Source organism: Neopelma chrysocephalum, unplaced genomic scaffold (genome assembly GCF_003984885.1).
Source record: "Neopelma chrysocephalum unplaced genomic scaffold, ASM398488v2 Primary Assembly neopelma1_44, whole genome shotgun sequence".
Classification (NCBI taxonomy): Eukaryota; Metazoa; Chordata; class Aves; order Passeriformes; family Pipridae; genus Neopelma; species Neopelma chrysocephalum.
Window position 1 is genome coordinate 14,269,923 of NW_020897703.1, and position 27,685 is coordinate 14,297,607.

The 27,685-nt window shown below is 36.3% G+C and overlaps 2 protein-coding genes across 8 annotated transcripts in view; one reads left to right on the forward strand and one right to left on the reverse strand.

Moving 5' to 3' along the window:
• Window positions 1-10,893, reverse strand: part of DCAF17 (DDB1 and CUL4 associated factor 17) — a 38,689-nt gene extending 27,796 nt beyond the window's left edge. For all 4 annotated transcript variants that reach the window (XM_027678578.1, XM_027678581.1, XM_027678579.1 and 1 more), the window contains exons 1-8: window positions 10,714-10,893; window positions 9,358-9,461; window positions 7,911-8,001; window positions 6,832-6,974; window positions 5,995-6,073; window positions 5,759-5,848; window positions 3,555-3,662; window positions 2,930-3,035 (exon numbers count right to left, since the gene is read on the reverse strand). In XM_027678578.1, coding sequence (XP_027534379.1) covers window positions 2,930-3,035; window positions 3,555-3,662; window positions 5,759-5,848; window positions 5,995-6,073; window positions 6,832-6,974; window positions 7,911-8,001; window positions 9,358-9,461; window positions 10,714-10,878 — 886 coding nt within the window. In that variant the 5' untranslated portion in view covers window positions 10,879-10,893. The remainder of the gene's footprint in view (window positions 1-2,929; window positions 3,036-3,554; window positions 3,663-5,758; window positions 5,849-5,994; window positions 6,074-6,831; window positions 6,975-7,910; window positions 8,002-9,357; window positions 9,462-10,713) is intronic.
• The window catches only part of METTL8 (methyltransferase like 8), an 85,699-nt gene that overhangs the window by 50,014 nt on the left and 8,000 nt on the right, over window positions 1-27,685 (forward strand). For 2 of the 4 annotated variants that reach the window (XM_027678586.1, XM_027678584.1), the window contains exons 3-6: window positions 16,551-16,706; window positions 21,101-21,192; window positions 25,792-26,183; window positions 26,751-26,800. In XM_027678586.1, coding sequence (XP_027534387.1) covers window positions 16,564-16,706; window positions 21,101-21,192; window positions 25,792-26,183; window positions 26,751-26,800 — 677 coding nt within the window. In that variant the 5' untranslated portion in view covers window positions 16,551-16,563. Of the gene's footprint in view, window positions 1-11,077; window positions 11,198-16,550; window positions 16,707-17,115; window positions 17,293-21,098; window positions 21,193-25,791; window positions 26,184-26,750; window positions 26,801-27,685 lie in introns of those variants that run through there. The other 2 variants (XM_027678587.1, XM_027678585.1) reach the window with 2 other exon arrangements.

Here is a 27,685-nt window from a genome sequence, read left to right on the forward strand (position 1 = left end):
TACTACAACAAAGTAGTGTGGACCACAATGAATGCAATCTATAATCAATAAAAATATGGAAATTTTTGTAATTAATGTTTTTTTAGTTTTCCTTTTCAGTTCAGTTGGGATAAATTATAGAGATGTAATATGCCATTCTTACAAGTCTTCTGTTTAGTAAATGAGAGAAGCATCTTTGAACGAAATGGACCGCAGAGAACTTTACAACTTCTGACAACGAGCTAAATTAAAGCCTTTTCTACAGCTGCCATAACTGAATCAATTTTAGATTGAAGATCAGCTCTTTCTAACAATACAAAGAAAAGCTGGGGAAAAAACCTGACAAAATGTGGAGAAAATCTGCAGTTACAAGAGGCATTTAAACTGGCAGAGTATAAAAACACAAACTGAATTACTGTGAGGAGAGCAACGTTCTTATCTGGACTCCTGTGTGTCAAAGGTTTTATCCAAATTTAGACTTGTTCTTATCCTGCTTAGTCTAGATAATTATCCAGGTCCTAGCCAATGGTGCTGAGATGTCACATGATATGAGATACTATGTTTACAGCGTGCTTCTCGCTTCTCTCTTCTTCCTTTGTTCACGTTTCCAGCATATAGATTGAATGGAATTAGTTCACTACCAATGGAAATGAAGTCTTTCCTGAGCTGGAAAGTGGCTAGTTGTCAAGCTGTCTTTTGGACTAACACATAGGAAATGGGAGATTCTGTGCAAGATATAACAAAGTTATAAAAAACTCAGGCATCTGCTGAAAATGTAGAGAATATTGAAGATGGAAGCATAAGCAGAGGACCTACTGATATTAAAATCAGTCAGAAAATGAAAAATGAGTTAAGAAAATTTGTTAACATTCAGTCCTATCAACTTTTTAAATAAAACATATAGCAAGGTTCCTCAAAAATTCTGGTAGATGGACTAAATGATACAATTAAATATGTATATGTATGGTACAATTAAGTAGTATATCAATCCTGAGCAGTATAGACCGTGGATAAAATATGCCCTCCTTTTTATGTTCATTTGGCAAAGATTTGCAAGATCATAGCCATTTAAACCACTGTGATAGTCACTCTGCTGCCTCAACTCTCTCTTTCCTGCTGTGTGTCACTCGCTCTCGTTGCTTAACACCTATTTTATTGTTTGCAAGTACTTTCCCAAGTCTTGCCAGTTTTCAATCTCCAGTTAAGCTTCTTTGTTCAGTTCCTTAAAACTTTCCAGACTCATCTAAAATAAAGTCATAAAGTAGTTCATGGCAGCACTAATAAGTATTTGCTCTAAAAAAAAAAAATCTACAAATTATCTTCCTCCTTGTTTTCTTACGAAATTACTGTATCCACTAACAATAAATCAAACTAGTTTTAAGTTCTGGACCTTTAGAAGTTACATAATGAAGATTTATAGGTACTTTTCCATTCCTTCCACTGTGACCAAAATCAAATTCCTCACCAGTTAACAGTTGTAAATGAAGTGGTAAGTACATAGTTTTGATCTCTATACACTTCCTTTTGGGTATCTCACACCATAAAACCAGTACTGTAATAATGGCCATCCCTTCAGGCAATTTCTGTAGGGAGGCTAGGACTAAATAAGAAGGAAAATGACACACAATTAAGTTATAGTAAATACAAGCCTAAACTCTGAAATAAGATCTTAAGATCTTGCTCACTGAAGCATTTGGCCATCTTGTTCTTAGAAGAAAACAACTCAAAACCCACAGAAATACAAGTATCTGCAAAGAGCAGCCATGGCAAATGTGTGTCATGAGTTCAAAACTTCCACAAACTCTTGCATAGGATTCAAGATCAAAAATGTTTTTTCCAGTACACTGGTTTTAAATCTCAAAACTAAAAACTACAGTGATCTATAAGCATGTTTTCCACAGGGCCCATAATATTAAATGGTGGTTTCGCAGACTGAGAGAGAGAAAAATGAGGAAAAATTTCCCTTTGCAGAAACTGAGACATCAATTACAGCAACCTATTACTTTGTGTTGATAAAACATTGCATTATAACTGAAAGCCTTTACTATGTAAGTCTGTATTTTATGTATTTATGTTTGTTTCTTATTATCTGACAGTTGGAGAATATAAAGATCAAAAGCATTTTTTATGTGGACAATCACCTGTAAAAACATTTAATAGAAAAACATTCAAAATTAAAGAACTAAAAGAATGCATTCTTTGATATTTGTGAAACCAACTTTTTTTTTCTTTCTTTACTTTTTTTTTTTTTTTTTTGCAAGTGTCTTGAGTGTGAACTTGTGAGAATGTATTTTTGTTTCAAAGAAAGTCTGAGTCTTTGGTCACTCATTAAGAATCTTAGCACCAAATTCTAATCTTAAATGCACCAACAGAAATCACTGTCTGATTTCAAAGAAATTATAGTCATTACATAAAGCAGAACATTTTTAAGTTAATGATTTAAGGCATAAGAATTGTTTTTAATAATTTGTTCTCTTCTCAGGAGTTAATTTTACTGAAACTGGCACATTTCTGACAACCTAGAATTACCCAAATGCAAATCAGACAAATTGTATTCAGTTTTCTTAAATTTCCTCTGCAAATCAGATTAAATGTTCTCACATGTTTGCTTACATGCCATGTACTGTTTTTGGGTGCTAGTAGCAGCTATCCTAGCCCTTCCTCTTTCCCAAGAGCAGTTGCGTCTCAGAAATGAGGAAGAGGTTTCCATTTCATGCATTGCTTACAAGGTCTTTCAGATAGCTTAGTTGCTGTAATAGTTTTCTAGGTAGTCTTATATAATTATAATTGTAATTAGAACTAAAGCAAAACACGTTTTTACTATAATGTAAATCCAGAAATATAGCTATGGCACAATATAAGCACAGTAATTTTAATTTTCTTGGTGTGAAATAAGTAATAATTAAATCATAAAAGCCACCAGCCAAGATAATACAAAGATCATAATTACCTGTTATTTTAATGTTACATGGAAGACCAAATGGATACTTTCCTACAACTCCCACCTGACCATTCCAGTTGAATTCTTGTCCCAAATCAAATGGCTGTTCCATAAACTAAAATAACACAGAACAATTTAGCTTTATTGATGCATATTTACTTATTGTTTAGTTTTACTGCTCCATTGCTACTGCATTCTTTATCCTGTTAGATACTGCTCATAAGATACTCTTATTTTTGAATCAACATTTGATTTTTGATTGGAAGGATATAAACTCAAAAGGCTCCCTGCAGTTCTGTTTGAGATCAATCTTCCAAACCCACCAGTTTTTGGCCTTAACAATCATCTAAAGCTACAGGTTAGGTGTGTAAAGAGGAGCACATCTGGTCTAACGTTTACATAACTCCTCTGAAGTGCCTGTCTGACCCTGTGTCTCATGTTTTGCCACCTGTAACTAGTGCAGGCAGAATTTTCTGATAGTGTATCCATTTACATCTTCTGACTATAAATAAATTTAGGCAGGAACTCTATCCTTTGACACAATCCCCATGTACCTATGCAGCATTATGTGAATATTTATGACTTGTTGCCCCAAAATAGCACGGACTGTATGAAAACTTTTGTATTTCATTACCTGTTCCAAAATGGCCTTGAAGTTATAGAGTCTGACCAGACCCACGCTATACATTACAATCAGGATTCCATTAGAAACAGCAACATCTGTCACACTATTACCAAATATCTGGAATTAAAGGAAGCAAAATACATTCTATTAGAGAAGAAATAATTGAGACAATGCAAAATAGTGACATTATGTCCTTAATTTTGCAATCACTTTCATTTTTTATTCTGATCAAACTGTATGATCAGTGTTTTAAGTTCATGAAGTTTTCTGTAATTTATCTGTCCTGCTGAGTTTCTGTAATACTTTGCACTGCTGTAACACCTAAGGTTAGATTAGTCATAATCTGCAAGCAGATTCATTCCCTAATGAATTCTCAGTATATCTTCACACCCTGTTACCCTGATATTATCATACATGAATAGATTATATTATCCAGCATGTCACAAGAATGTTAGCAGAACTAGCAACTAAATCGAAAAGTCCTGATTTCAGATCTTCTTTCCTTATCACCAGGGTAAAATACTAGTCTAATCACAGCTCTGTGTACAGCTGTACCAAAACTACATTAACCAGCTGTCACAGAGTACAGGATCCTCTCTGAATCCAAATTAGACACAACATGAGAAGCTTTTAATAATTATGCAGTATTCATTTCTGCCACTGTTTAACACATCACTGTGTGTTGTCAGAAACCCCCACAAACTAATTCTTCATTTTAATGAATAACAACATGTGATGTTTGTAATTTTTCCAATAGGTATGCTTGGAAATGTAGTTTTCATTTCTTTAATCTGACTCACTATGTGAAAAAAGCAATTAAACCAGTTAAAACAGGCTTAAAAACAATTAAAAAATATAAAGAAACCCAAAAGCTGCAAGACTCCTACATCTTAACACTATCAGAGATCTTGTGGTCTGTTTGGTTCTGAAAGATATATTCAATCCTGAGACTTTGCCTTTTATTTAGACTTACGGCTCTTTCAATACATTTGTTAGCTTAGGTCCCAGTGTCTTCCAGACACAAACCTTAACGGTCTTCCAACTCTGAAGTCTTCTTTGTATCTTTGAGACCTTAGCCACTCTGAACTCAGAATTTATTGTGTAACATTTCAGTAAAGCTGATGCATGAGGTGCATTCTGCAGTAGTGCATTCTGCAGTGTTAAACAGTAACCCTAATCTAATCTAATCTAATCGTTATATCACGCTTGGCATTGCATTCACTGGTTGCTTCTACTGCTGGGTGTATTCTCACATCCCAAATTCTGCCTTGCCATTATTCCCAGTTGTAACAATTTCTCTCGTGAGTACTTGGTACAGACACAGCCAAAGCATTACTCTTTCAGACGTTTTGCCTATCACTATGACCGTGATGAATCTGGCATGCCATTCCTAACCAGATTGAGTATACCTTTGATACTGGTAATATTTTTTCCAGTCCTAAATACTAACAGAACAATACATAGTGCCCCCAAACTTTCATGGGCCCAAATGAAAAAGTTTAACCCCACACCTTCTCTTGCTAGCGCAATCCCAATTACAGCCTCAACCCAACCTAGCACCAACTAAAACTCACTCATAGCTCTGGACCCTAAACGAGACTGTACCTCACAGAACCTTGAAGAGAGAATTTGCATGTTTTTACTGTTCCATTTGTAAGTTGTATCCAGGGTTTTCTTGGCTTAAAATAGAAGAGTAAAACTTGCAATCTACCTCGAGGCTTCCCTCTTACTTACAGGTCGCAAACTGAACTCAGAAAGGTTGTTTGCTCTTGACTGATAAATCAAGACATATTTACATTTGTCATCCATTAACAGTGATAATAGAAGTTTGAAAAATTTCTAACTGTGTATAGAATTCATAGACTATTACTAGGACTGGGTCAGAGGCACATCTGTCTTTCATTAAGGAGGTGAAAAGAAGTCTACTTTAGGATTTCCTAATTCTTACGATTGCCTAAGTAAAGGCTAAAGTCCTTCTACGTGTCAAAGAGTAACCCAATAACAGAATGCATTTGCATTTTCTCTTCTGGTCATTAGAATTAAGAATCTTGCCCCCAGCACCCCTATCAGACACAAGAACACTGTTGCTAATTAATGTTTCAGCTGCTTTTACAAGCTGTAAGTATGACTTCTGAAATTCTGAAACAAGTGCCTAAACTAGAACTGTCATAGAACTACAGTATGGATCAACTTTAATAGAGAAATTAACTTACCTTTTTGTTTATTTCTAGCATTCCAATGAAAGAAAGAGGTAAAACTTGGAATACAGCAAGATAAAACAATACAGACTGTTGTATTCCTGCCTGGAAAGGAACAATATTGAATATAGTTATTAATGGTAGGACACCTTGATCTTCTGCCATAATAACAAATTATAATGTCTCCATCTTTGTACTTGTACATTTTTTTGATCAATATTGTAAAAGTGACAGTTTTTCAACAAACATACCTGCCGTGCTGCTGCAGGGAGCTTATTCTGAATTGTCTTTACAACCATTACCTCTTGAGGAGTATCCCAGCTCAGATACCTATTTGTGACAAGAAAGGCCTATCTTAATCACTTAAAAACCCATTCATTAGTAAATATATTATTTCGCATAAAATGTAATCTACTATAACTATGCAGATGCCTATGCCCAGGCAAACTTCAGTATTTGATTCAGAAGAGGTGCTCAAGATGTTTGCTGTTTGCAATAGTGCAGAACCCACGGAAGTAGGGATGGCTTTATTCATACAGGATTGTGACAAAAATCTGGAAAGCATGAACACTTCCCATCTTAGTTTTTCTCCTTCCTTTCATAATCACTGCCTTCTTATCCTTCAGCCTAAAGGAAATAATTTCTTCTGAGAACTGAAAAAAAAAGCAGCAGTTTACCAGAAGCAGTAACCGCTCTGCTTTAAAAGAGCAAAATGGAGAAGAATGTTAGCAAGTTCAAAACAGCTCAAACTTTAAACGTATTTTTTATATGTTTGTTGAGGTTTGTTCTATGGCTCTTAAAGGTCCTTTCCTGGTATGTTGCCATTGCAATATTAAAGGCTGTAAAGCTGTCAGAGAAAAGCAAATAGTAGCATAAGTTTTGTGGAACTTGATACCAAATTTAAGACTGTAATACTTAAGCTGATAAAATTCTTCTACAGGTAAGAGCATGCAGGAGCAATACTCCAGGTAATGTTCTAGACTAACAAACCTGTAGTCAGCCACAGGATGGTACTAAAATAAACATGACTTCCTTCTCCACTATAATACTAATGACTGTTAATTATATAAAGCCTAGTTGTTTAATACCTGAAGGACTTGCAACAGGAACCAGCAAGGTATATTTTTTCCAGTACTTCTCCACTATCAGCAGAGAGACGTAGAAGCCAGTTCTGCACTGTCAAGACTATCAGGGAAGCTTTATAATCTGAGGGACTTGGTAACATTTCCCCCTACATAAAAAAAGTTATTAGAAGAATATTTGTACCAGGAGGATACATAACATTTGGACACAGTCAGAAGAACACAAAATGTAATACACATTACTCAAAAGCTAAACGAGGAAAGCAGTCTGCTAATGGCATCAGTATCTCTAAGATCATGTCCATGCCAAATGATCATCTATCACATAAATAATCTGTTGTCGCACTTTTTGCAAGACAGTTACCTTTTCTAGAAAAGACATCTTTTAAAACTTCCTTGCCTTGCAAAAAATTAAGTGTAACTGCTTATTGATCTATTTGATACCAGTCGTGAAGAGAAAATTGTTGAAGTATTGCAAAATAAGACATTCAATGGTAACTCAACAGTAACTGCTAAGAAAAGTATTTACACTGCTTTATTTTTATGCACCTCAAGGATCGGCCTAATATTTCTAAGATCTCTGGATGCTGGATGGGAGAAAAACTCCTTGTGAGGGAGAGAAATTATATAATATATTAGTTAGAAACAGCAGAACAGATTTTGGGCAGAGTTGCTTCAATGGGCCTTCAGTGTATCTGCTTTTTCGGTTTTTAAATGTGAACAGATCCGGTGAAAACTAAAACTCCCAGCTACTGTCCTTGCTATTTAAAAAATAAAGAAAAATATAAATAGAGTCTATTTTGTAAGGAATTAAGAGTTTGTTGCATAAACATAAAGGCATAAAATCTTCCATGAACACTTACCAAAAAAGCATTTGAATGCACTATTGAGAAATGCAGAGAAGTATACCCCTAAATGTTCAGTTAATATAAATCAGCACATGTTGCAAACCTTTAATGACCTAACTCCATAAAACATTGAGAAAGTAGTTTGCAGGGAAAGAGTGCTCTATTCTAAACATATTTCACTGAAATATATTTGTTTACTATTTTGCACAACAATGCTCTAGTAAAAAATAATCTTACCAGTGGGCATTCCAATAATAAAGCATCTTCTATTTTTTCTGACTTAGCACACTTTGACTTTTGATAAAGTATTCTTGGGGCTTGTGCAATGCTAGAGGAAAATGATGGATAATCATTAGTCTATTTTGTAGACCACATTCTATCAACAAGTCATTTCCTACAGTCTTATAAATCCTGCCTTCTCCTTAGGCAGATCAGAAATCTAAACATCTTATTTTTACTCTTTAAATATAACTGACATTTCTCTCAAAATAAGGCCTAATAAACAATAGTTAATATAATGTAATATTTAAAAGCTAACCTTCTCTATATCTTGTGATTTGGTGTTATGGTTTGGGTAGGGGTTTTGTTTGTTTTGGGTTTGGTTTTGTTTTCTTTTAGCAACAAACTTAATAGTAACATTCTTACTTTAGTGATATACATTAAAAAGAAAGCACATTTCAGAAACTAACGATCATCCTGGAACCTTCCCCTTGAGTTCTTCCAATGTTGCCTTTCATAACATAAAGGTTCAGATATTTTTAAACAAACCCTACTAACTAAAATGAAAGCTTTGTACTGTGCATAGTTTTCCCCTCTGGAAGAGGATGAGACAAAGATAAACCTGAAAGATGTTAGACAGGTTAACCCAGTACTGAAAGCATTCAGACAATGTAGGAATAGAAGTAGATTTAGATCTCAGCTGTAAGTGATAGATTAATTTAATTAACTCTCAGTGGTTTACACTGACAGAGTAATTTGTCTTTTATGTATCATATGACACTGTCTCAAAACTGCTCTGACCACAACTTACTCAGCAATGCAGTTCTCCAAGACCATGCTACTTCCCTCACAGGAGGGATGGGCAAGGGCAAGGGCTGGTGTACACAGATTTTCCATCCTCTACCCTGCCATATGCTGCCTCCTAACCTGTGCCTCTGCAACTGATGATGGAATAAGAGAGTACATTAGATCAGAGAATTGATCTGCAAAATACATTAGCAAAAACCAGCACATACTCTGCATGCTGTACTTTCACATGAAAAATAATTTACCTATTTTATACAGAATTCATAGACATGAGGCTTGGTACATTGCCTGAGTTTGTGACACACTCTTTAGTACACTGCTAGTTACCAGATTACAGAGAACTACTGCTCATTTGGCTTTTCAGTGCCAGATTATAAAACGGTGATAATCTTCCACTCCTATTAAAGTACTCTGAAAGCTGAAGTTAATACAGCACCAGTAAGATCAGACTTTCTTTTATCAAAGCAAGTGTCACATTAAAATACAAGGGCATCTACATGTAATTCAACAGAGATTTATGCACCTGGTTATTTCTTGTTCCTAGGTAAATTCCACTCAATTCACACCAGCTATTTGAATGAGTAAAGTTAGCAACATGTCTAACACAGAATCACAGTCTCAAAACTGTCAGGGTGCTTTGTAGTTGTAAATTTATTACCTGCTAATACAGCACTGGTAATTGTCCATGTATATTCTTCCTCTTTCATACGCAATAGGAGATGCAGAATGAGTTGTCCAAACGTTCTTGAATTTAGTACTTTCCTGAAACACAGTAGTTGTAATAATGATGGCTTTTGTAACAAACTTTGCTTCTGGAAATATTTTATTTGGCTCCTGCAGCTTAACAACTTACATGAATTGAAACTTTATAGTTGAAAATATAAAAGAGAATCTTATTTTTTTTTTTAAACCAAATTAAAAGACCTTTCTTAAGGAAAAATTGTCTTTTTTTTTTTAACCAAATTAAAAGATTTTTTATTACCTATAATGGACAGCATGGGTGAGGAATATTCTGTCATTATCTTACCTGCATTGAAGCTGGCAACTAAACTTTCATGGTGACTTTTGAAATCAAGAACTAAACTCCCCAGAGTTTTAATATGCACAGAATTCTTTTATATGTAATTAATTGTATTTATTGAACATCTAATTCCATTTTGCTGGCTGTGTTTGGTGTGAAAGGTAGAAAAATGTGTTTGCGGTTATTTGCAAAAAGCACCTGAAATGTTAATGGAATAAACTGCTTCCATAAAAGTTTCTTGCATGCATTATAGGTAGCAGTAGCTTTATACCACTAACAAAGGTTCTAGTCTTGCAAAAAAAGAGTGTAGGTCAAATGTACTTATTTTTATTTCAATAAACTTTGCATGCCCATTGATCTAATTACATTAGAACACACTTCAGCTGACTTCCAATAAGTGTATTTTCAATATAACGTAACTGCCAATTCCCTTCCACTTCCAATGTATTCCTATCAACTACTGCATGGGAGCAGTAATCATTCTGATTAAAAAAAGAGTTCAGTTTCTAATTGGTTTAATTCCTATTTTTTCTATACCATCAATTCACTGATTGGTTAGGGTTATGTTTACCTGAAGAACTCTGCTGATTAGCTTATTTAGTTGTGAGAACTCCTTTCAAATTTAATATCGATGCTCTCTTAAGCACTATGAATTTAATATTGGTATTAAATATGAAGCCATTTTAGGGAAATAAGTGATATAAAATCTCACAAAAGTTTATTTATAACACAATTATTAGATTGTGTTACAGGTGCTTCTGCAGTTTTTGCACAGTATAATCGTCTCTACGTTTCTAGGTCTAAAATTCGAGAAATAAATTTAACCATTTCTAACTCTCTTCAGTAAAACTGCAGATTTTTTTTCCCCAAACTTGTTTGCCAGCGTGACCAGGGACTTCTCAAACACCTGGGCTAAGGACCGACACTCAGCCCCCCCGACTGAAAGCCAGTACCCGCAGGGATTCAGCCAGCGCCGAAACGCCCCGCTATTACCTGACACATGATCTTCCTGAGGAGTCCCAGGTTTTTCCTGTGGGCGACACCAGCATCCCTGGCATAGAAGCCGTGGGCCCTGCGGGCGAGGACGCGGCAAACGTTGTGAGGGCCGGGCGCGCGGGGGGCGGCCCTGACTCGGCCGGGGGCCGCCTGCGGGCACATTCCCGGCCGGCGGGGGGGGACCGCCTTCCTGCCCCGCTCCCGGCTCGCCTTCCTTCCTCGCTCCAGCCTGGCTGTTGGAGGGTCGCGCAGCCTTGCTGGGCCCGGGCCCGCGCCGGCTTTCTCTCAAACCCCCGCGAGAGGTGAAGCGAAGCGGGGAAGGGCCCGAGCGGCCTCTTGCTCCTTGACTCCCGAGAGACGCACACCGAAGCCTCCCTACGGGGCTCCGCTCCCCGCGCTTCCCCCACCGCCACAGCGCCGAGTTCCCGCAAAGCAGGCACGAACAGCCCTGCGCCGCCGTCGCCTCCCCGTGGCCCGCCGGGTACTGTAGTTTTCAGGGGGGGAATCGCGCGGCGCGCCCGGACTTCACCTCCCGCCGCGGCTCCCCGGGCCCCGCAGCAGCTGCCGGGGGTGGCTGGTCCCCGCGCGTGGGTGGCGGAGCGGGGCCGCTCCCGGGTCGACAGCGCTGCGGCGTCGGCCAGGCAGCGCTCAGAGGACCGGGCAGGAGGGAGGCGCTGCGCGAGGGTCGGGGAGAGCCGCCGGCGGCGGCCGCCCGCCAGTACCCGCCGAGCTGCCCCGGGAGCTCTGACCCGGCCGGGCTGGTACCTGCGGGCCGGTGGCACCGGCCACTAACCCTTTTGGGTACGGCGGGGTGGGATGGAGCGTACCGGGACTTGGGGGGAAGGTCGGAAATGTAAGGGATTTGTTTAACCCTGTTTAAGACTCCAAGGTCAACAGCAACTCCTTAAGATGGATGACGCTTCAATTGTGTATTTTTAGAGCTACATCCCAAAAGTTGTCACAATTATCGGTCACTACTTGCCGGCAGAGCAGCTGAAGTCTGCGGAAAAACTTCTTTCCCTTGCTTGTCAGAGGCCAGGCGCCCACATGGGGTAATGCGGAAGTTGCTGATATTTTGTGTGTTTTGTCCGTATCTGTTCTTCAGGGTCTCTGAGTGAAACCTTTAATCTTCACTGATACTGTAAGCAAAGAGAGAGGCCTTTAATTTTCTAGTGCTTTACAGTTATTTGATGAAGTGAGTTAAACACACAAACACAGTGGTTGCAGTTGCTCCTTCAAAGACCTAGGTAGGACAGTAAGTGCAACATGCTCAGTGGATCTGCAACACTGCCAGTGACTTCAGAGCTGACAGGGCAGGTTGCAGCTAAGCAAAGTCCATATGGACACCCAGAGTCTTGCAGGAATCTAAGTGAAGGAAGTTCTTCAATATAAATTGTAGACAGTAGTAAAATTCATGTTGCTCTATCCCAATTCTCATCATCTTTAATAGAAGGAAAACATCGTTTGTGCTGAGACAAATCATCTTTTGTTAGACAATACAGTTAAATGTTCGATATTTCATAGAAAATAGGATTAGAAACAGTTTAAGTGATTGCATATGGAGGTTTAGATGCCTCTTCACTGTGCACGTATATGTGGTGACACAAAGTCACCACAGCTCCTTTTTTTTTTCCTCTTCTTTTTCCTCCTTTCTGTGTAAGCAGCAGCCAGCAGAGGGTGTGCAGGGTAACGGTAACTCTTCTGTGATTCAAGTAAATGTTTTCAGAACATCAGCAGGGTTTATCTCCTGTTCTCTCTCTCCCTCTACCATTGTAGAAACTATTTTCTCTTTCCTCGACTATATTTGACGGGCTACCTGGCAGCTGGTGTAAGAACAGGCACTTCTCATTTGTGTACATGTGATTAAAATCATATGTGGTGGGGTTGATTTGTTTGTTTTTATCTGCTTTGTTTTTTAACCAGTGTTGACTGTGTTGTCTGTATAGAACTCAGAATAAATCAAAATATTTTTTCTTTTGTTTTTCTCTTCCCCTTGGGAGTCAGTGCTCTGCAGCAGTTTTACTGAAGTTGCTGTATGCCCACAGGGAGGTCTGCATCATTCTTGGTTATTATGCATGAGGAAGAAAAACAGTTGAAAATTTTAGATCTACTGAGTTTGAAAAGTTGTGAAATATCCTATTGTTTCAAATGTGCATAATTTTTTGGAAGTATATAATTGAAAAACTAATCATGAAACCTCAAGAGGGCATGATTAGTCACTTGATAGAATAGAAAAGCATTAAGCATTCAGTTGATGAATGAGTCTGGTTGACAGTAGTCGCCCCCATCCCCCTGGATTTGAAATATTAAGAAATATTAATATGTATGTATTTTAAAAATAACCACTGGTAATTCATAGTTATACCTTCTGTGTTACCATTATCTTGAAAATTTTTTTCCTTTGTGTCCATGATTGTCACTTGTATCTGTTTTGTGTAAGGTGTTTTGAGTTTTGGTAGTGTTTGATGGTGATAAAATAGATCAGCTGTGCTTCATAGCAGAGTGTTGGGGATTAATGGTCAAATGTCTAGATAAGCTTCTAGGTGCCAAGCAAAAGTGACTGTATGAAGGTAATTGTTTCCAGAATACTTTTCTATCCAGGAATGTAACATAAGCTGCACATACTGTTCCTAATATAGGCTATTTTTTTCTTTATAATGGAGACTCTACAAGTTGGCTTAGTGATTGGAGATGGAAGAAGTTGTTATATTTGTAATTGAAGATCAGTTAAATGTCAAAATATTTTCATCTAGTAAGTTCATTAAATTAGCTTCTTGGACAGAAATAAAAGGTTATTTCCGTTCTTTTTGATGTGTTTTTTTCCACTGACATCTCCCTCAGAACTGATACTTTTAAAGGATTTTACTCATCGGTTAAGTGGTTTACATATGTTTTGGGGTGTAATCCACCATTAAAAAACATTAAAACAGTTCCTTTCTCCTGTATCTTTATTTTTGTCTCTGTGGGTGTGACTGCTCAAGGTTTTAATGGCAACATCAATTAGAAATGTGTTATTTCAGGTCTAGCTTGCATTTGATGTGTTTTCATTCTTCTGCATGTCCACTTTCAGAAAGTATTGCTGAAAGTGCTGTGTTAGCTTGTTTGAAGAGAGGAGGAGTTTTAAGGCTGTTTCTTAAAATTTCTCAACTAAATTGATCTATACTTGTAACAATGACAAAATTATAAAGGATAAAAGGCAGTGCTCCACAGGGAAAAAAAGTCTTCCATATTGCTTTTCAGCATGGTTATCAATTGCATTGCTTCTTTAAAGTTTTTCTTTTTCTGAAAAATAGCTATACTGCCACAAAATTTAGCCATTTTTAATGTAATTCAGTTTAGTGTTAATTTCTTTAAAGATGAAGGTTGAATTGCTTTGATTAATAATCAAACTTACAGTATTCCTGACTGTGCCTCTGAACAAGGAAATAACTCCTAATTCTTTCAGACATTTCTTGCTGTCATGACTTCAGGGTATGATCATGTTACCTGACAAAGAAAAAGGGTGTTTGCGTGTTTCATTAACAAAAATCACTTAGAGAAATAACTGAGCAAGGACTTGCTTCTGAAAATGTTATTTAGGTTTCCAAGTAATTTAGATGCTTTTTGAACTTTTAGTAGCCAGGTTGTCCACTTATCTCCTGATCTGTGGATCACTTTTAATTCTCAGGGATATACATGCATGTCTCATTCACATTTAACACTGGATGCAACAGTAAATTTAACTTCCACACCTACCTCACTCTCTTTGCGTTTTCAGAATTTATCAGCTAAAATTGTTCATTTACCACTCAAAGGATTACATTTTCATAGAAAGAGTTTCATATCTGGGTTTTACTGATGCAAGATCATCTTAGTCATCTGACTATAATTGCCATCTGTGCATCTTTTCATGTTCTTATTGAGATATTTAGAAAGCCAAGAAAAATTATGTGACTAGCCTAGCAGCTGAATCATATTTTATGGTGAATATCAATGCTGGCACAGGAAATGCAAGATACTAACTCAGGTCTTTTCGAATGATTGAAGGAGGAAGAGGATTTGTAAACAGTTTGCGATGTAATAATGGAATCTTTATCCAGGCATTTCTGTAATTTAATAATAATAATTTTAGATGAGATTGTGGTTTGGGGTTTTGGAGGATTTTCTATTTGTTTTTGTTTTCAAGACCATTCCCTTTATGTAAATTACACATTTTGAAGAAATTGTCATAATGTCTTAATTTTCATGTCTCATAATAATTATTATATCCCATATATGTTAAGTTATGCATTATGTTATGAAAAATGCATACATATTTTCAAATACAAAGCATAAACAATTTGTAGTAATTGAAGTATAAACTGGAATTGTTTTAGTTGCTGAGCCACATTTAAGAAAAAAAAGCCATAATCAACTTGCTAACATTAGAAGTTCTGATTTTTTTAATAAGACAACATGATATATTTTCACTGTATAGCAGTGCCCCCATATCCTGGTAACATTGCAGTCTTATTGGCCAAAATTAACAATGATTTTATTTGGCATTGACAACCATAAGGTAAACTTCATTTTATTTAATCTTTCACAAAGAAAAAGAAATTTTAATCTTTTTTCCTTTTTTTTTCTGTAGGCTTAAGTGAATAAACAATGCCCTTTCTAAAGCATGACTCATTCAAAAGTACACCTTAAATGAGGAATTGTTCATTTAATTACTGATTCCTTTGCCAGTTTTTGTAGTGACATGTACAAATTAATAATTTTTGATTCACAGTACAAGACTTGTGATCAAATAGTACTATTTTCCTCAAGATAAAAATCTTCTTTTTGTAACCAATTTGCACAGAATGTTTTTTCGTAGTGTCTTGTACCTGTTCTTTTGTAACTACATTTTTTTTTCCAGTGCATTAAATTTGTATGTGTGGTTTTTACAGAAACAGCACTCCAAAAAAAAAAAAAGAGGCAGAAAAAAGTAGGACTAACAATAATTTTTAAAGTCATACAGAGCATTTGAAGGAAAAAAGAACAGAGACACATCAGGGTAAAAGTAGTATTAGGAGGTGTATTTCATTTTACTCATCTCATAGAAAGCCTGCGTTAATGAGAATATGAAAAAAAAAGCAAACAAAGAAAATAAAAACCCAAGAAAAAATGCTGGTATGAGCTACACACACATTTGTTATCTTTCATTACTTGGAATTTCTTCATATTGTATGACATAGATGTATAAGACAGAATTATACATGTAATACAAAAATCTCAATCACTTTATAATTTGCATTGGTAGAAATTTAACATTTAGGACCATTCATTTCAAAGAGGGCATTACATAGGGATCCGAAATTTTGGAAGGCTTTCTGGTGCATAATGTTTACACTCTAAAAATAAAAATCTTTCGTTTCCTATTTAAAAGCATAAACCAGATTCACAGATCTAGAATGAAATCTTTTGAAGATGATGAGTGGGTGAAAAAGTCAATCTTGGTGACAGAATGTACCCACTAGAACAAATGGTTTCTTTACTGATCATTTCTTGCTTGTCTTTGTCAAGGTGCAATATCAGACTTGGGTTATTGTTTTACCGTATATTGTTTTTCTTTCCCCTACCTGATAGGACTTTGAAATGGTACCAAATAATTTGTCCTTCAATTGGTTTCATTCCAGCCTACATTGTGATTATTTGGGTTTTCAGCACACTGAAGGGATGTTGCTATTCTGAAAAGCATTTAAATTGAACTGTAGTAGATTGTTATTACTAAAGCCGATACTGGTGCTTGATTATTTGACCCGTTTCTCATGTAAGCGACATAAACAATTAAGTTACAGCAAAATTGTAATTTGAGTTAAATGTGTTTTCAGGTCTCTGAACAAAATGAATTTCATTACAAGGCTTTCTGCTTTATGTCTGAGGAAAAGCAAGATGCAACACAGGCACCAAAGTAATAGACGACCAGCTGTTCCACTTGGATCACGGATTTTAACTGATCCTTCTAAGGTCTTTGAGCATAACATGTGGTGAGATGTTTCTTCAAGGCTGATTTTCTTATAATTTTGTATACTGTTTACTATGATGAATAATGATGTGTGTGTGTGTGTATAAAACAAGGTAGTGCCAGTAAAGATGTAAAGGGAGCACTAGAGAAAACTTGATATTGTCACAAGTAATCTGACCGTTACGAGTTCTTAGTGACTTCCGTAAAAAGCTGCTGAGTAAGTAGGTAGTCAAGGAATGAAATGCAAAAAATTGTTGTAGATCAGTAATTAATTAAGAGACAGAAAGTGTAGCAATAAGATAGTCCATATTATTTATAATGGCAGAAGGTTACTTGTTAGGTACGATGATGTTGCATCCTGGATTAGCGACCTAGTCTAAAACTGACACCACTTTGAAAGGAACACGTGAATTACTTGTATTCTTCTAAAGGTATACTGAAGACGTTACAGATCATTCAGCAGAGATTTCCATACAGTGTGCAATTATCAAAAAAAGTAAATTGAATCTTAACATAAATAGGTGATATAACAGCAGAGAAGACATCAATGTGTAGATGTTAACAAGAAGAATTGTCCTGATTTGCAACAGTGCATCCCCATCTCTAAAAGAGGGAGAATGCTGGTCAACACAGTGGGAAAAATTAGACTGAGAAGGCTAAGATTTTTTACTGTGGAATGGAGATGAATACAAAACAGCAAGTGATACAGGAAGTGTTAGGAGGATAGAAGAATATCTAAATCTGTTTAGAAAGTAGAAGAATATCTACCTAACATATTGGGGAAACCAGGAATTTTTCTTCCTATAGTTTGTAACTTTAAAACCAAGGAATATTTGATGAAAAGTAGTGAATTTAGAAGCTATAGAAGAAATTACTTTCTACATAATTTTTAAATGTATTTTTGAATTGTGTCACTATTTTTGATAGCAAGGATTTAGCAAAATTCGAAAAAGAGACTGGAAGTGGCTAATAATAACCAATGGGTAACATAACATAGAAGTAACAGAAGACAAGTTTCAGGCCTTAAGCTTACTTCATAGAACTAATCTACAGTTCTTATAGTTTCCTCAGAGTTGTCCTCTGCTGGCAGCTGTCAGAAAAGTTACTTGACAAGGTTGTGTTCTGAAATGAAGTTTCAACTTGCTGTTTGTTTGGTTTTTTTAATTACTATTCTTTTTAGTAGTCCATTTTATTTGTTAATTGCTCCACTTTGCTTTTTAATCTAAATTATTTCAAAAGATTCTCTAATCAAATTCTGATTAATAAAAAGGTCTTAAGAATATGACACAGGAAATCAAGAATATGACACAGGAAATCATCCTCTGGTTAATAAACTAGGATCTTTGTTACTCTTTTTAGTCTCTAAATTTGGACTTAACTGATTAGTTAACTAGATCTGCCACCTGTTAGTGTTTTCTAAACTAGGTGTCCCCAAGCCATGGTCCCCAACACTTACCACCTTAAGGCCAAATTTGGAGTTAACTGTACTTCCATACATTCCTTGGTCAAGAAAGCTGAAAGCTGGCTGATTATTGTGTTAAGAGTGTAAACTTAATCTGTGTTTCATAAATCTATAAGCAGTGTAGTTCTTTAACATATTCCAGGCTGAGTGCTTTCTGCTAGGTGTTAAAATCCTTTATTTGTGTAAATGCTGATTTAAATGTAGACTATATAATCAAGGTAGGAAAAGATTTTAAAATCTTTTTTAAAAGATCTTTTAGTAAAAGGACATCCTTTTTCTGTAACATTGTGTCTCAATGAAATTCAGTTTTGGGGTTGTTTTTCTGGTTGTTTGGGTTTGTTTTGTTTGTGTTTTTTTTTTAATTTCTCTCCAAAAAACTGATCGTGTGTAGCTTCAGTTTTTCCTGCTAGCCTTTGGTGACAGTCTAATAGAGTTATCAAACTATGATGCAGGTGGTTGGGATGGATTGTGAAAATGAGAGTGAAAGAAACAATGTTGTTCAAAAAATGGATCTGCAGATGAATCCGTGTAGCTCAGAAGGGAAAGCAGGTGAAACTGAGTTGAAGCAGAGGTGCATGGAATTGTGATGGTCTTGATAAATCAAGAACCTGGCTATGAAGAGGTGTAGGTCCTTGGATCTGAAGCTCACTGAATTGGCACAGTTCTCTCTAGGGAGATAAGGGGGATTAGGATGAGGGGTGGTAGTGCTGAATAGATTATGCAGGGTGAGCATAAGATATTCATCTTCTCTAGCATTGATGTAGGATATCCTTTTGTTTTCCACTCATCATCTTTGGTACTTCATGCTTTGTCATTCTTTTTGTCTGTGTGTGAATTGGCAGAGAGCCAAGAGCTGCTACCATTGCTGCTAGACATACTAAGCAAATTAAATTTGAGAACTAATGCTTTAGATGTTTGCTGTGGTGCTTTTCTGTCATTTCAAGAGAGAACTAATGAGTAAGGTTAAACATTGGAGCAAAAAAATGTCTGCTTCTATTCAGGTTAGTAATTGTCATAGTTTTCACGCTATCACAGAGATAATTAAACCCTATGTTAGCAAACAAGTTAGTGGAAAAGGACTAAGTGGAATAAGCTGAACTGAAAGCAGCATTGTTTGATCTTGTATCAGGCCTACTCATGTTAACAGCTCCTGGTGTGGTTAAAATGGATAGCTTGCTTTGCTGCTGTCAGTGTTCACCTTAAAACACTTCTGTATTTAAACACTTCTGTGCTTAGGATTCTCCTGTGTCCTGTATTTCTGCCAGCTTGTATTGCCTCATTTGAAGCATCCAAACTGTGTAAATAGTTTGCATAAGAACTATGCTATGTCTCCTCCTTTGTAGATTTTGATCAGGAAATGCTGCTGCAGTCATGTTGTTTGGGATCTACCACACAGAAATTTCTAGGAAAGAGCCAAAAGATCCCTCTTCAGCTTTATGAATTTCCAAGGAAGGAAAAAGGGAAAAAAAGGTTGTTTAAGATGGAGGGCTTCAGGCATCCTTAAGGGCTCTGACAGACACACAATGATAAATTAAAATTGATCAGCTGAAGATTATACCACAGCAAGTCATCTGTCAGAAGGGCTGACTGTGTATTCTTGCCATCGAAATGGTCCTTGGTAAAGGACTTGGGAAGCAAGTCTTTCCAAGAGGATGACTGCCTAGTAATGCTTTTGGTCATTCAGTTTATTCTACTGCAGCATGTCTGTTAGAGCCGTGACACTGCACAGGAACATTTGGTATATGAACAAATACAGGAAGGGGAGAGGCAACCTGCTGGGGACAATAATGAGAAATATTTCAGTAGAGATGCGGAAATCAAGTCTGAGGCAAGCAGACGAATACATACCAATTAGTCTCCCACAATTAACAAAAGAGGAACAGCGAAGGTCTAAGAATTAAATTACCTATATATCACCAGGTACAGAACAGGAAGATGCTCATTAGCTTTTAGAGACAATCAGCTCTTCCCAAGTTGGCACCTTGTCTCTTTTCCCATAGTAACCAATGGAATTTTAGTCTTGGGCTTTCAGTTAGTTGATTTCAGTAGGATTAGGATCTAATAGATTACTTGAATTATATTATTTAATTTAATCTGTTCAGACTGGATGATTTGGAGGGACAACTGATTGGCTTTTAAAAACGGCCAGCAGCACATTTTTGGCACTTCCCATTGCAGCCTGATCCAAACACAGAATCTGCAGGGAATGCAGTTTAGTCATCAGTGTCAGATCTGGGCTTCGTTCTGTGACCGTTTAATTGACTAACATAACATTTAGTTAACCACTTAATGCAAATAGAGAGGACATAAACTTTGGAACCATTGTAGCACTGCTTGTCTTTTCTTATGAATGTCTCATTCTTTTTTTTAAATGTTACTTGTCTCTATTCCCCAAATAAGTAAAATCCTGTTCATCAATTCACTGGTTCCAGTTGCATAGGTGGATTATGCTCCCTGTTTCAGGAACAGCTGATTTCTTTGCTAAATGACCTCAGTTCTTCATCATAAACACTAGTAATGTGAGTTTGTTGCATTAGGTGTTTGTTGGTAGGTCTGTTATATTCAGCTAAACACGGTTCTAATGGGACACTCAAAATACGTTCCTATAAACACACTCAATCTACAAGATATATATTAATCCTGTTATTAAGGAAACTACTTATTTCATACCACTTCAGTCTCTTACTTACTTGCATACTACTTCAGTCTCTTTGCAGTTGGGAGATGTTTCTGAATCGCTTGAGTTTTACCTAACTGGTGATTAATTTTTATCTATCATACACTGAAACTTGGGTTTTACCTGTCAGTCTCCTTGTGGTCGTTTGATTGCACTCAAAAAAAAAAAAAAGGATTTGAGACAGTATAGCTAATTTGATACTGTTTTTTCTGGAAAAAAAATATGAAAATCCTGGAAAATCCTATGAAAAAGCTTGTTCTTCAACTGCCTTTTTCAGGGACCACATGCAATGGTCACAAGAAGAAGAGGAGAGTGCCAAGAAAAAAGCAGCAGAGAACTCACTTGTGAAAGTTCAATGGGAAGACCAAGGTAAACAATTCCTAATGGCATAAAAATTCTTATTTTAATGCTGTTTATGAAATCATTTAAAATGGCTTTAGAATCCAGGAACACCCTTTTTATTTCTACATTCTCTTGTCTGAATTTTTTTGTTTGTTTGGGGGTTTTTTCCATTTATTACCTCAAAAGATCTCAAAGTGTGTTTTTCTAGCAATTCAGTTACTTATTTGAACAATTTTGCAATTGGGGGAGCAATAGGCTCTGTGTAAAACAAGTACATCAGTATGGTACGGTTGTCCTTTTGCAGTTCTTCAGAGTAAACTACTACACGGGACTTTTACAGAATGAGAGGAATGAGTTTGCATCCAGCTATGGTTCTGGGGATGAAAGTTCCCATGTACAATATTCAAATGCTTTTTAATGATTAGTAGACTATTTAGAGAGCTTGTGTTTGTGCATTGCACTGTGTTTCAGTTGAGTGCCATGAAATTTGCACTGGTCCCAGCTGGTCCCACCTTGCTGTCTTTGCCAGGCTGAGCTGGGAGTGCTTCAGGAAGCAGTGTGTTCACTTTGTGTGGAAGGTGTTCCAATACAATGCAGAGTTTGCAGTGTAAATGATTAACGAATTTTCTGCCTGTCTTCAGAAGGGAAATTTAATGTATTCTGAGTTTCTGAAGAATGATAGCTCTAGGTTCAAACTGGCAAACTAAACCATAGACTAAACTCTAGGGTAGTTATGTATGCTAAAGCTGCAGTATCAACTTGATAGTGTCATAGAAGACTGGATTCTTAATTTGTTATAGTGTTAGAAAGATATTCTGAAAAAAATAACTTGGATATCTTGGGCCTCAGTTTACTTAGCATGTCTTGAGTCTGTCAAATTAGATAGTGTCATTATGATCCTGTGCTGAGTTTCACTGATATAACAAACTCCAACATGTGCCTTAATTTCAATTACCTGAGAATGTGCCTTGCATTTGTGTCCTTCATCACTTTGAATGCTCTGGGATTGTCAGCCTGCCTTTTTCTGTTACCCCTCACATTCTTTATCTAAGTACAATGTTTGTTTTTCAAAAATTACATCTAATATTTTCCTTTGGTTTGTATAAAAAGCTGAAAAAGAGCTTATAATTGAAAAGTAAGCTGTGTGACCATGTAGCTCGTGGAACCTTTAATTCTTCATCTACAATCAGTTAGAACTTCGTTTGTGCTGGTGAGAAATGGAATAATCAGGCATTTGTCTATTGCCAAGAAATACAAGAATCCAAGGACGTTTCCTATGAATGCCCCTCTGTTTAGAACTTGAATAGGTAAGCACAGCTGATAGTGTTCCTTCAGAAAGCTTCAGCTTCATTCTGCAAGTGGAAGTACATTTTGGCCTATTTGTGTAAACAATGAACTAGACTGAAGCTAACGAGCAGGTTATTTTGGGGCCTTGAAGACTACAGTAAGGGGAAAAAGACAAGACAGATTTCAACAGTACTATTATATCACTAAAATAGAATAGTTCTGGTGGGCCTTTTTAAGGCAAGAGATGTTAAATTGAATGAACTCATGATACTACTTTTAGGAATTTGATTTACTTATTAGCATGTCTAGTTTCTTCTCAGGCATGCTTGCTAGTGTTGGAAGATTCTGTTAAGGAGAAACATCAATTGACAAAGTAAGGGATTTTTTACTTGGAAGTTTATATGTTTTTTAGTTTTGTTATTTTTACGTGCTTTGGAAAATTTAGTAGGTAGGTAGGTTACTTAAATATACAAAATGAAACAAAAATTTGATAATAATACTGCATGTGTAGCTATTACACAGTGGTGCAGGAGTGACCAGTGAAACAATGCAAAATGAAGTGTTCTTTCACTTGAACCTATGTAATTCCATACCAATATAGTTTGAAAGGCTGACTTTTGGTATCTCTTTCCTTCATTTCTGAAATCTGGAAAACTTGATGTGAATTTAAGTAAAAAGGTTCTGAGCAGACTTGTAGAAAAGTAATGACTGTAACAAGGGGTGATAATAATTTAGAAACCTTTTGACTAGAAGGGGTTTTTGTTTTTATACTGAAGCTGAGCAATCTATGAATGTGCAACTTATGCTCCTGAAATCTGATATATACGACCTCAATCAACTCTGAACTTACATTATAAAACAAGTCTGTGCAATTACTCTGCATGGCCAGGTCTGGCCCTTTAATAATACAATTGGATGTATTAAATGTTAATTTTAAAACATTATGCAGATTTCTAGGACAAGGCATACTGCCACCTCCTTCCCACTTCCCACTGCCTGTCTGTGCCTCTAATGATAATTCTCAGGAAATAATATGTTAAGATTTAAATGAGAGTAGTAGGAGAAATGCACCATATATTTACTCTGTGCATTTTTTATTGAAAAAATTAATGGGTCAGTGTGAGTGGGGACAAAATTAAAAAGGCAACACATTATATGATCTACACTTAGCAAGAGATGTCAGGGCTAACAAGATACTTTTGTAAATGCTTTGGGAATGAGGGGGAAAAAAGATTTAGTTTGGTACTTTGGTGGAATAAGGAAGGGAAAACTATCAACAAAAGAGACATTGAAAAAACTGTAATTCTTATCTTTTTATCAGCCTGCCTTTGAAAGGGTTAGCTGCAGTCCAGTGGCTAGCACAATTAGTGCTGGTGAGAAGGAGGAAAGATTGTTCTGGAACTGAGAAAGAACAGGTTACAAAGTACATCCATAGCGTACATGGATGACTGGAAAAGCAGAAAAGAGAATATTTACTTTTTTAAAAAAGGGAGGTGGGGAAAAAAAGAAGAGTCAGATAATTAGTTTCAGTTCCTGGAAAAATACTGGAAGAGTACATCCAGAGCTTGCAGACACTGGGTTTGAAAGAACAAAGGAGATGAATACTGGCCAACAAATATTTTTTCAAGAATAAATCATGTAAAATCAAGCTAATTTCCTTCTTGGAGAAGGTTACAAGCCCTGGGGATAAGGGAAAAACAGCAGACGTCCTGAAGTTTATCCTTAGTCAGGCTTCTGACTTGCTTTATTTGACATTTTCATAAGCAAGTTAGGCAAGCGAGAGCTAATGAAACTGCTTTTGGGTGAGTGAATGCCTAGAGAGATTCTTTCAGAACAGAAGGCTGTGCTGGGTGAGGAGTGTTTTATTCTGTGTCCAGTTCTGCTTGGTATTTTCATTAGTGACCTCAGGAAATCGGAGACTTGAAGATGATATTAAGTGAAGAGATGTTTCAAGTATGGTGAAGGACAGGATTAAGATTCAGAAAGATCTGGACAAATGGGGGGAAAAAAGAATTTGAAATATGTAAGTTTGCTAAAAATAAATGCAGAATACTGTGCTTCGGAATAATTCCTTGAAAAAAATACTAGGCTCTGGAACAATTGGCTAGGTAGTCATTTTGCAGAAGAAGATCTGAGGGTTGTGGTGAATCACTAGCTGAATCAGCAGTCGTGCTGTTGCAAAATGGCAAGCTGGGAGTTATAAACAGGATTACAGCCTGTGAGCCTTGTAAAATACTCCTTTTGCTCTGCATTGATAATGCCTTTACCAGAATACAGCTCTGAAAAGTAGTAAATCAATTGGAAAGAATCTAGAGAAGAAGAATTAAAATTATCAAAAATCTAAAAATCAGGAATTATATTGAAAAAAGAGAGTTAGGTTTCTAGAAAAGACATTTAATGGGAGACATAGTAAAGCACTTCAAATATGTAAATAGGTGTTGCAAAGAGGAAAGTGAGTAATCTCTGCTTTATCTACTTGGTTAATGGGACAAGAATTGCTGGACCTAATTGCAATACAGAACTTATAGCTAGGTAGTGGAAAAGATTTCTAACTGTACTGAAAGTTAAGGGCTGTAATATATTACTGAAGAAAGTTGTTAAACCTATATGAAAGGTGGTATTTTAAGAATAAGTTGGAGAGATCTTTGTGGAGAAGAGGTATGAATTCCCTGACTGAGTGAAATCCCTTCTAGTCCTATTCCTTTACATTCTAATGTTCAGTTACAATCTTTTGTGAATTAAAAGATCTATTGTAAAACCCTGAAGTGTTTCAAAAGTAAGAAAACCAGTATGTTCCTTCTGACTACTGTTGAATGGTTAAGCATGAATTACTGTCTATATGCTATGCAGTAGCATCTATCACTCATGTTCACAGAACTGGATTTCTAGTTGCTGGGATTTTTAAAGAGATGATGAGCTACCAACTAATTTGCAATTGATCACAGAATTTCATAAAACATAAAATTAATTTCAATTTAGTATTTCTTAAATAATTGAAAAGATGCATTGCTTTTATAATGTGAGACAAATGAAAGTTTGTCTAAGAATCATCAGATTGCATGTTTTGGTGATGCTGTTCTATTATGTCACTATATTAAAAAAAGTAATGCAGAAAGTCTGCCCCTTCCTGAGTGACATAAAATCTAATTAAACCTTCATAGGAATAATTTTGAGCACAGATTAAGGTAAATCCAAAATCTATATGTTTTAATTTAAAAGTGCAATCTGAGGAACCATGGGGTTTTAAACTGTGTATTTGAGATCTAAATTCCATGTTGCTTTAGAGTATTTTGTAGCTAAGCTCATATTCACCAAGGTTTTGTTCTCTTTTAATTTCAGATAAATATGAGAGAGAAGCCAGTAAATATTGGAATGAATTTTACAAGACCCATAAAAATAACTTTTTCAAGGATCGTAATTGGCTATTTCTGGAATTTCCAGAAATTCTTCCGGAAGAAAAGAGACAAGAATTGAAAAGAGAAGAAAGATCTTCAGAACACAGAAAAATAAATAGTACCAATAGTTTTTCACACAAAAATGAAATGTTTGGTGAAGGAGAAAAATACTGGAAGAAAAATTATCGAGGTGGTTCTACTGCTGTACAAGGATGTGTGTATAATAAAAACCAAGCAGAAACACTTAGTGAAAGTCCTCAGGGTAAAAATTGTGGAGAAGAACTTGACAGGCTAGAATCTTTCCCTGGAAGTGATGCCACTTATAGAATATTAGAGGTAATGCACTGCAAAAGTTCTACTCATCATATAGACCTCCACTTAATTGCCCAAAAATCTGATAAACATGCTTAGTAAATATCAAAAAAGTGAGCATTTAGAATTTAACATACTATATTCGTTTATGGCAGAAACGTTCACAGAAACCTAGCATATGGACTTTGTTTTTCCTTTAAAGTTTCTCCCAAATCAGAATAGGGCTAGATAATCAGATTCCATTGTCATTGGAAGTTGGGTTTCTGATTTCCTAAGGAAACTTATATTTTTAAGTGCTTTGTCTAAAAGTGCAAGTAGTTGTCGTATTCTTGCCAAATGGTGAAATTGGACAAGAATATTGCATTTTCTTATGCAGTTTGAGAGATGGATTCTCTCAGCCTTAGAAAGGCATTGAGGAGAAACATGATCATATAAATTATTTGAGAATTGTGGTATGAGCTGTTTATACCTTTTCTGTCCAACATACCTTCAACTTTAATAGGTCCTACGTGCCAACTAATTTAAGACAAAAATAACAAAAAAGGTTTTATTTACTTATTTATTTTAACTTTGTTTCTCTTCTGGTTTAAGGTTGGTTGTGGAGCTGGAAACAGCGTCTTTCCTATTTTGGAAGTTCTATGGTATGTAGTGTTGGATTTTCAAATATGAGAGTTGTATTCTCATCTTCTTCATTTTCTCCAAATTTTGGTGCTAGACCAGTGCTGCAGAAAGTGTTGAGTGGATCATTTTACAGCCCTGAAATTCTTACTGTGTCCAGACCACAGATAATGTTGGTAGCACCATATACAGGATACTCCTCATATTGCTTAATCTTGGTCTTGGGGAGACCATATTTGCTGACAGAGTTTTGTCTTCAGGTTCATTCAGGCTCAATTCTTGTAGTTAATCTCAGGCAGGCAAAACATTCTCTTGTCTTACATGTCACTGTAAAGCTACCAGGTACGTCTTAAAAAGGCCAAAATCAGAGACAGTAGATAATGTCATGTGATTTACTGGAAGTTGCATTGTCTCTGAATTGGCTGGTGTACTTTGTCACATTGCCTCAGGTTTTAGTGTCAGGGAAGGCACAAGTCCTGTATTGCATTACTTAATTCATTGAAACATCTTAATCCACTTAGCTTCCAGTTTTAGAAAAAGCTGTTATGACAGCTTGTCCTCCCATCCATGTAGGCAGGAAGGTTTTATTGGAAAGACTATGTATGTATCAGGGGTTGAAATAGATTTCTTTTTAGTCATGCCTTCAAGAGCTTGAGTTCAGAACAGTTCATTGTTCTGTAACTGAATTTTTATTGCTAGTATCACCACTGTACAAAAATACTCCATTTTGCAGATATGGAAACACAGCAGGAGGAATCAAGTGATGCACCAGGGTCATCCGTGAAACCTGTGATAGCAATGCATCTTCATCCCACAGGAAATGCTTTACTTTAGACAGCATGTAATGAAAGGGGAGCCCTGTTTCATATGAAAACTTTGAAAAGTAGCACTGTATAGGAAAAGATATC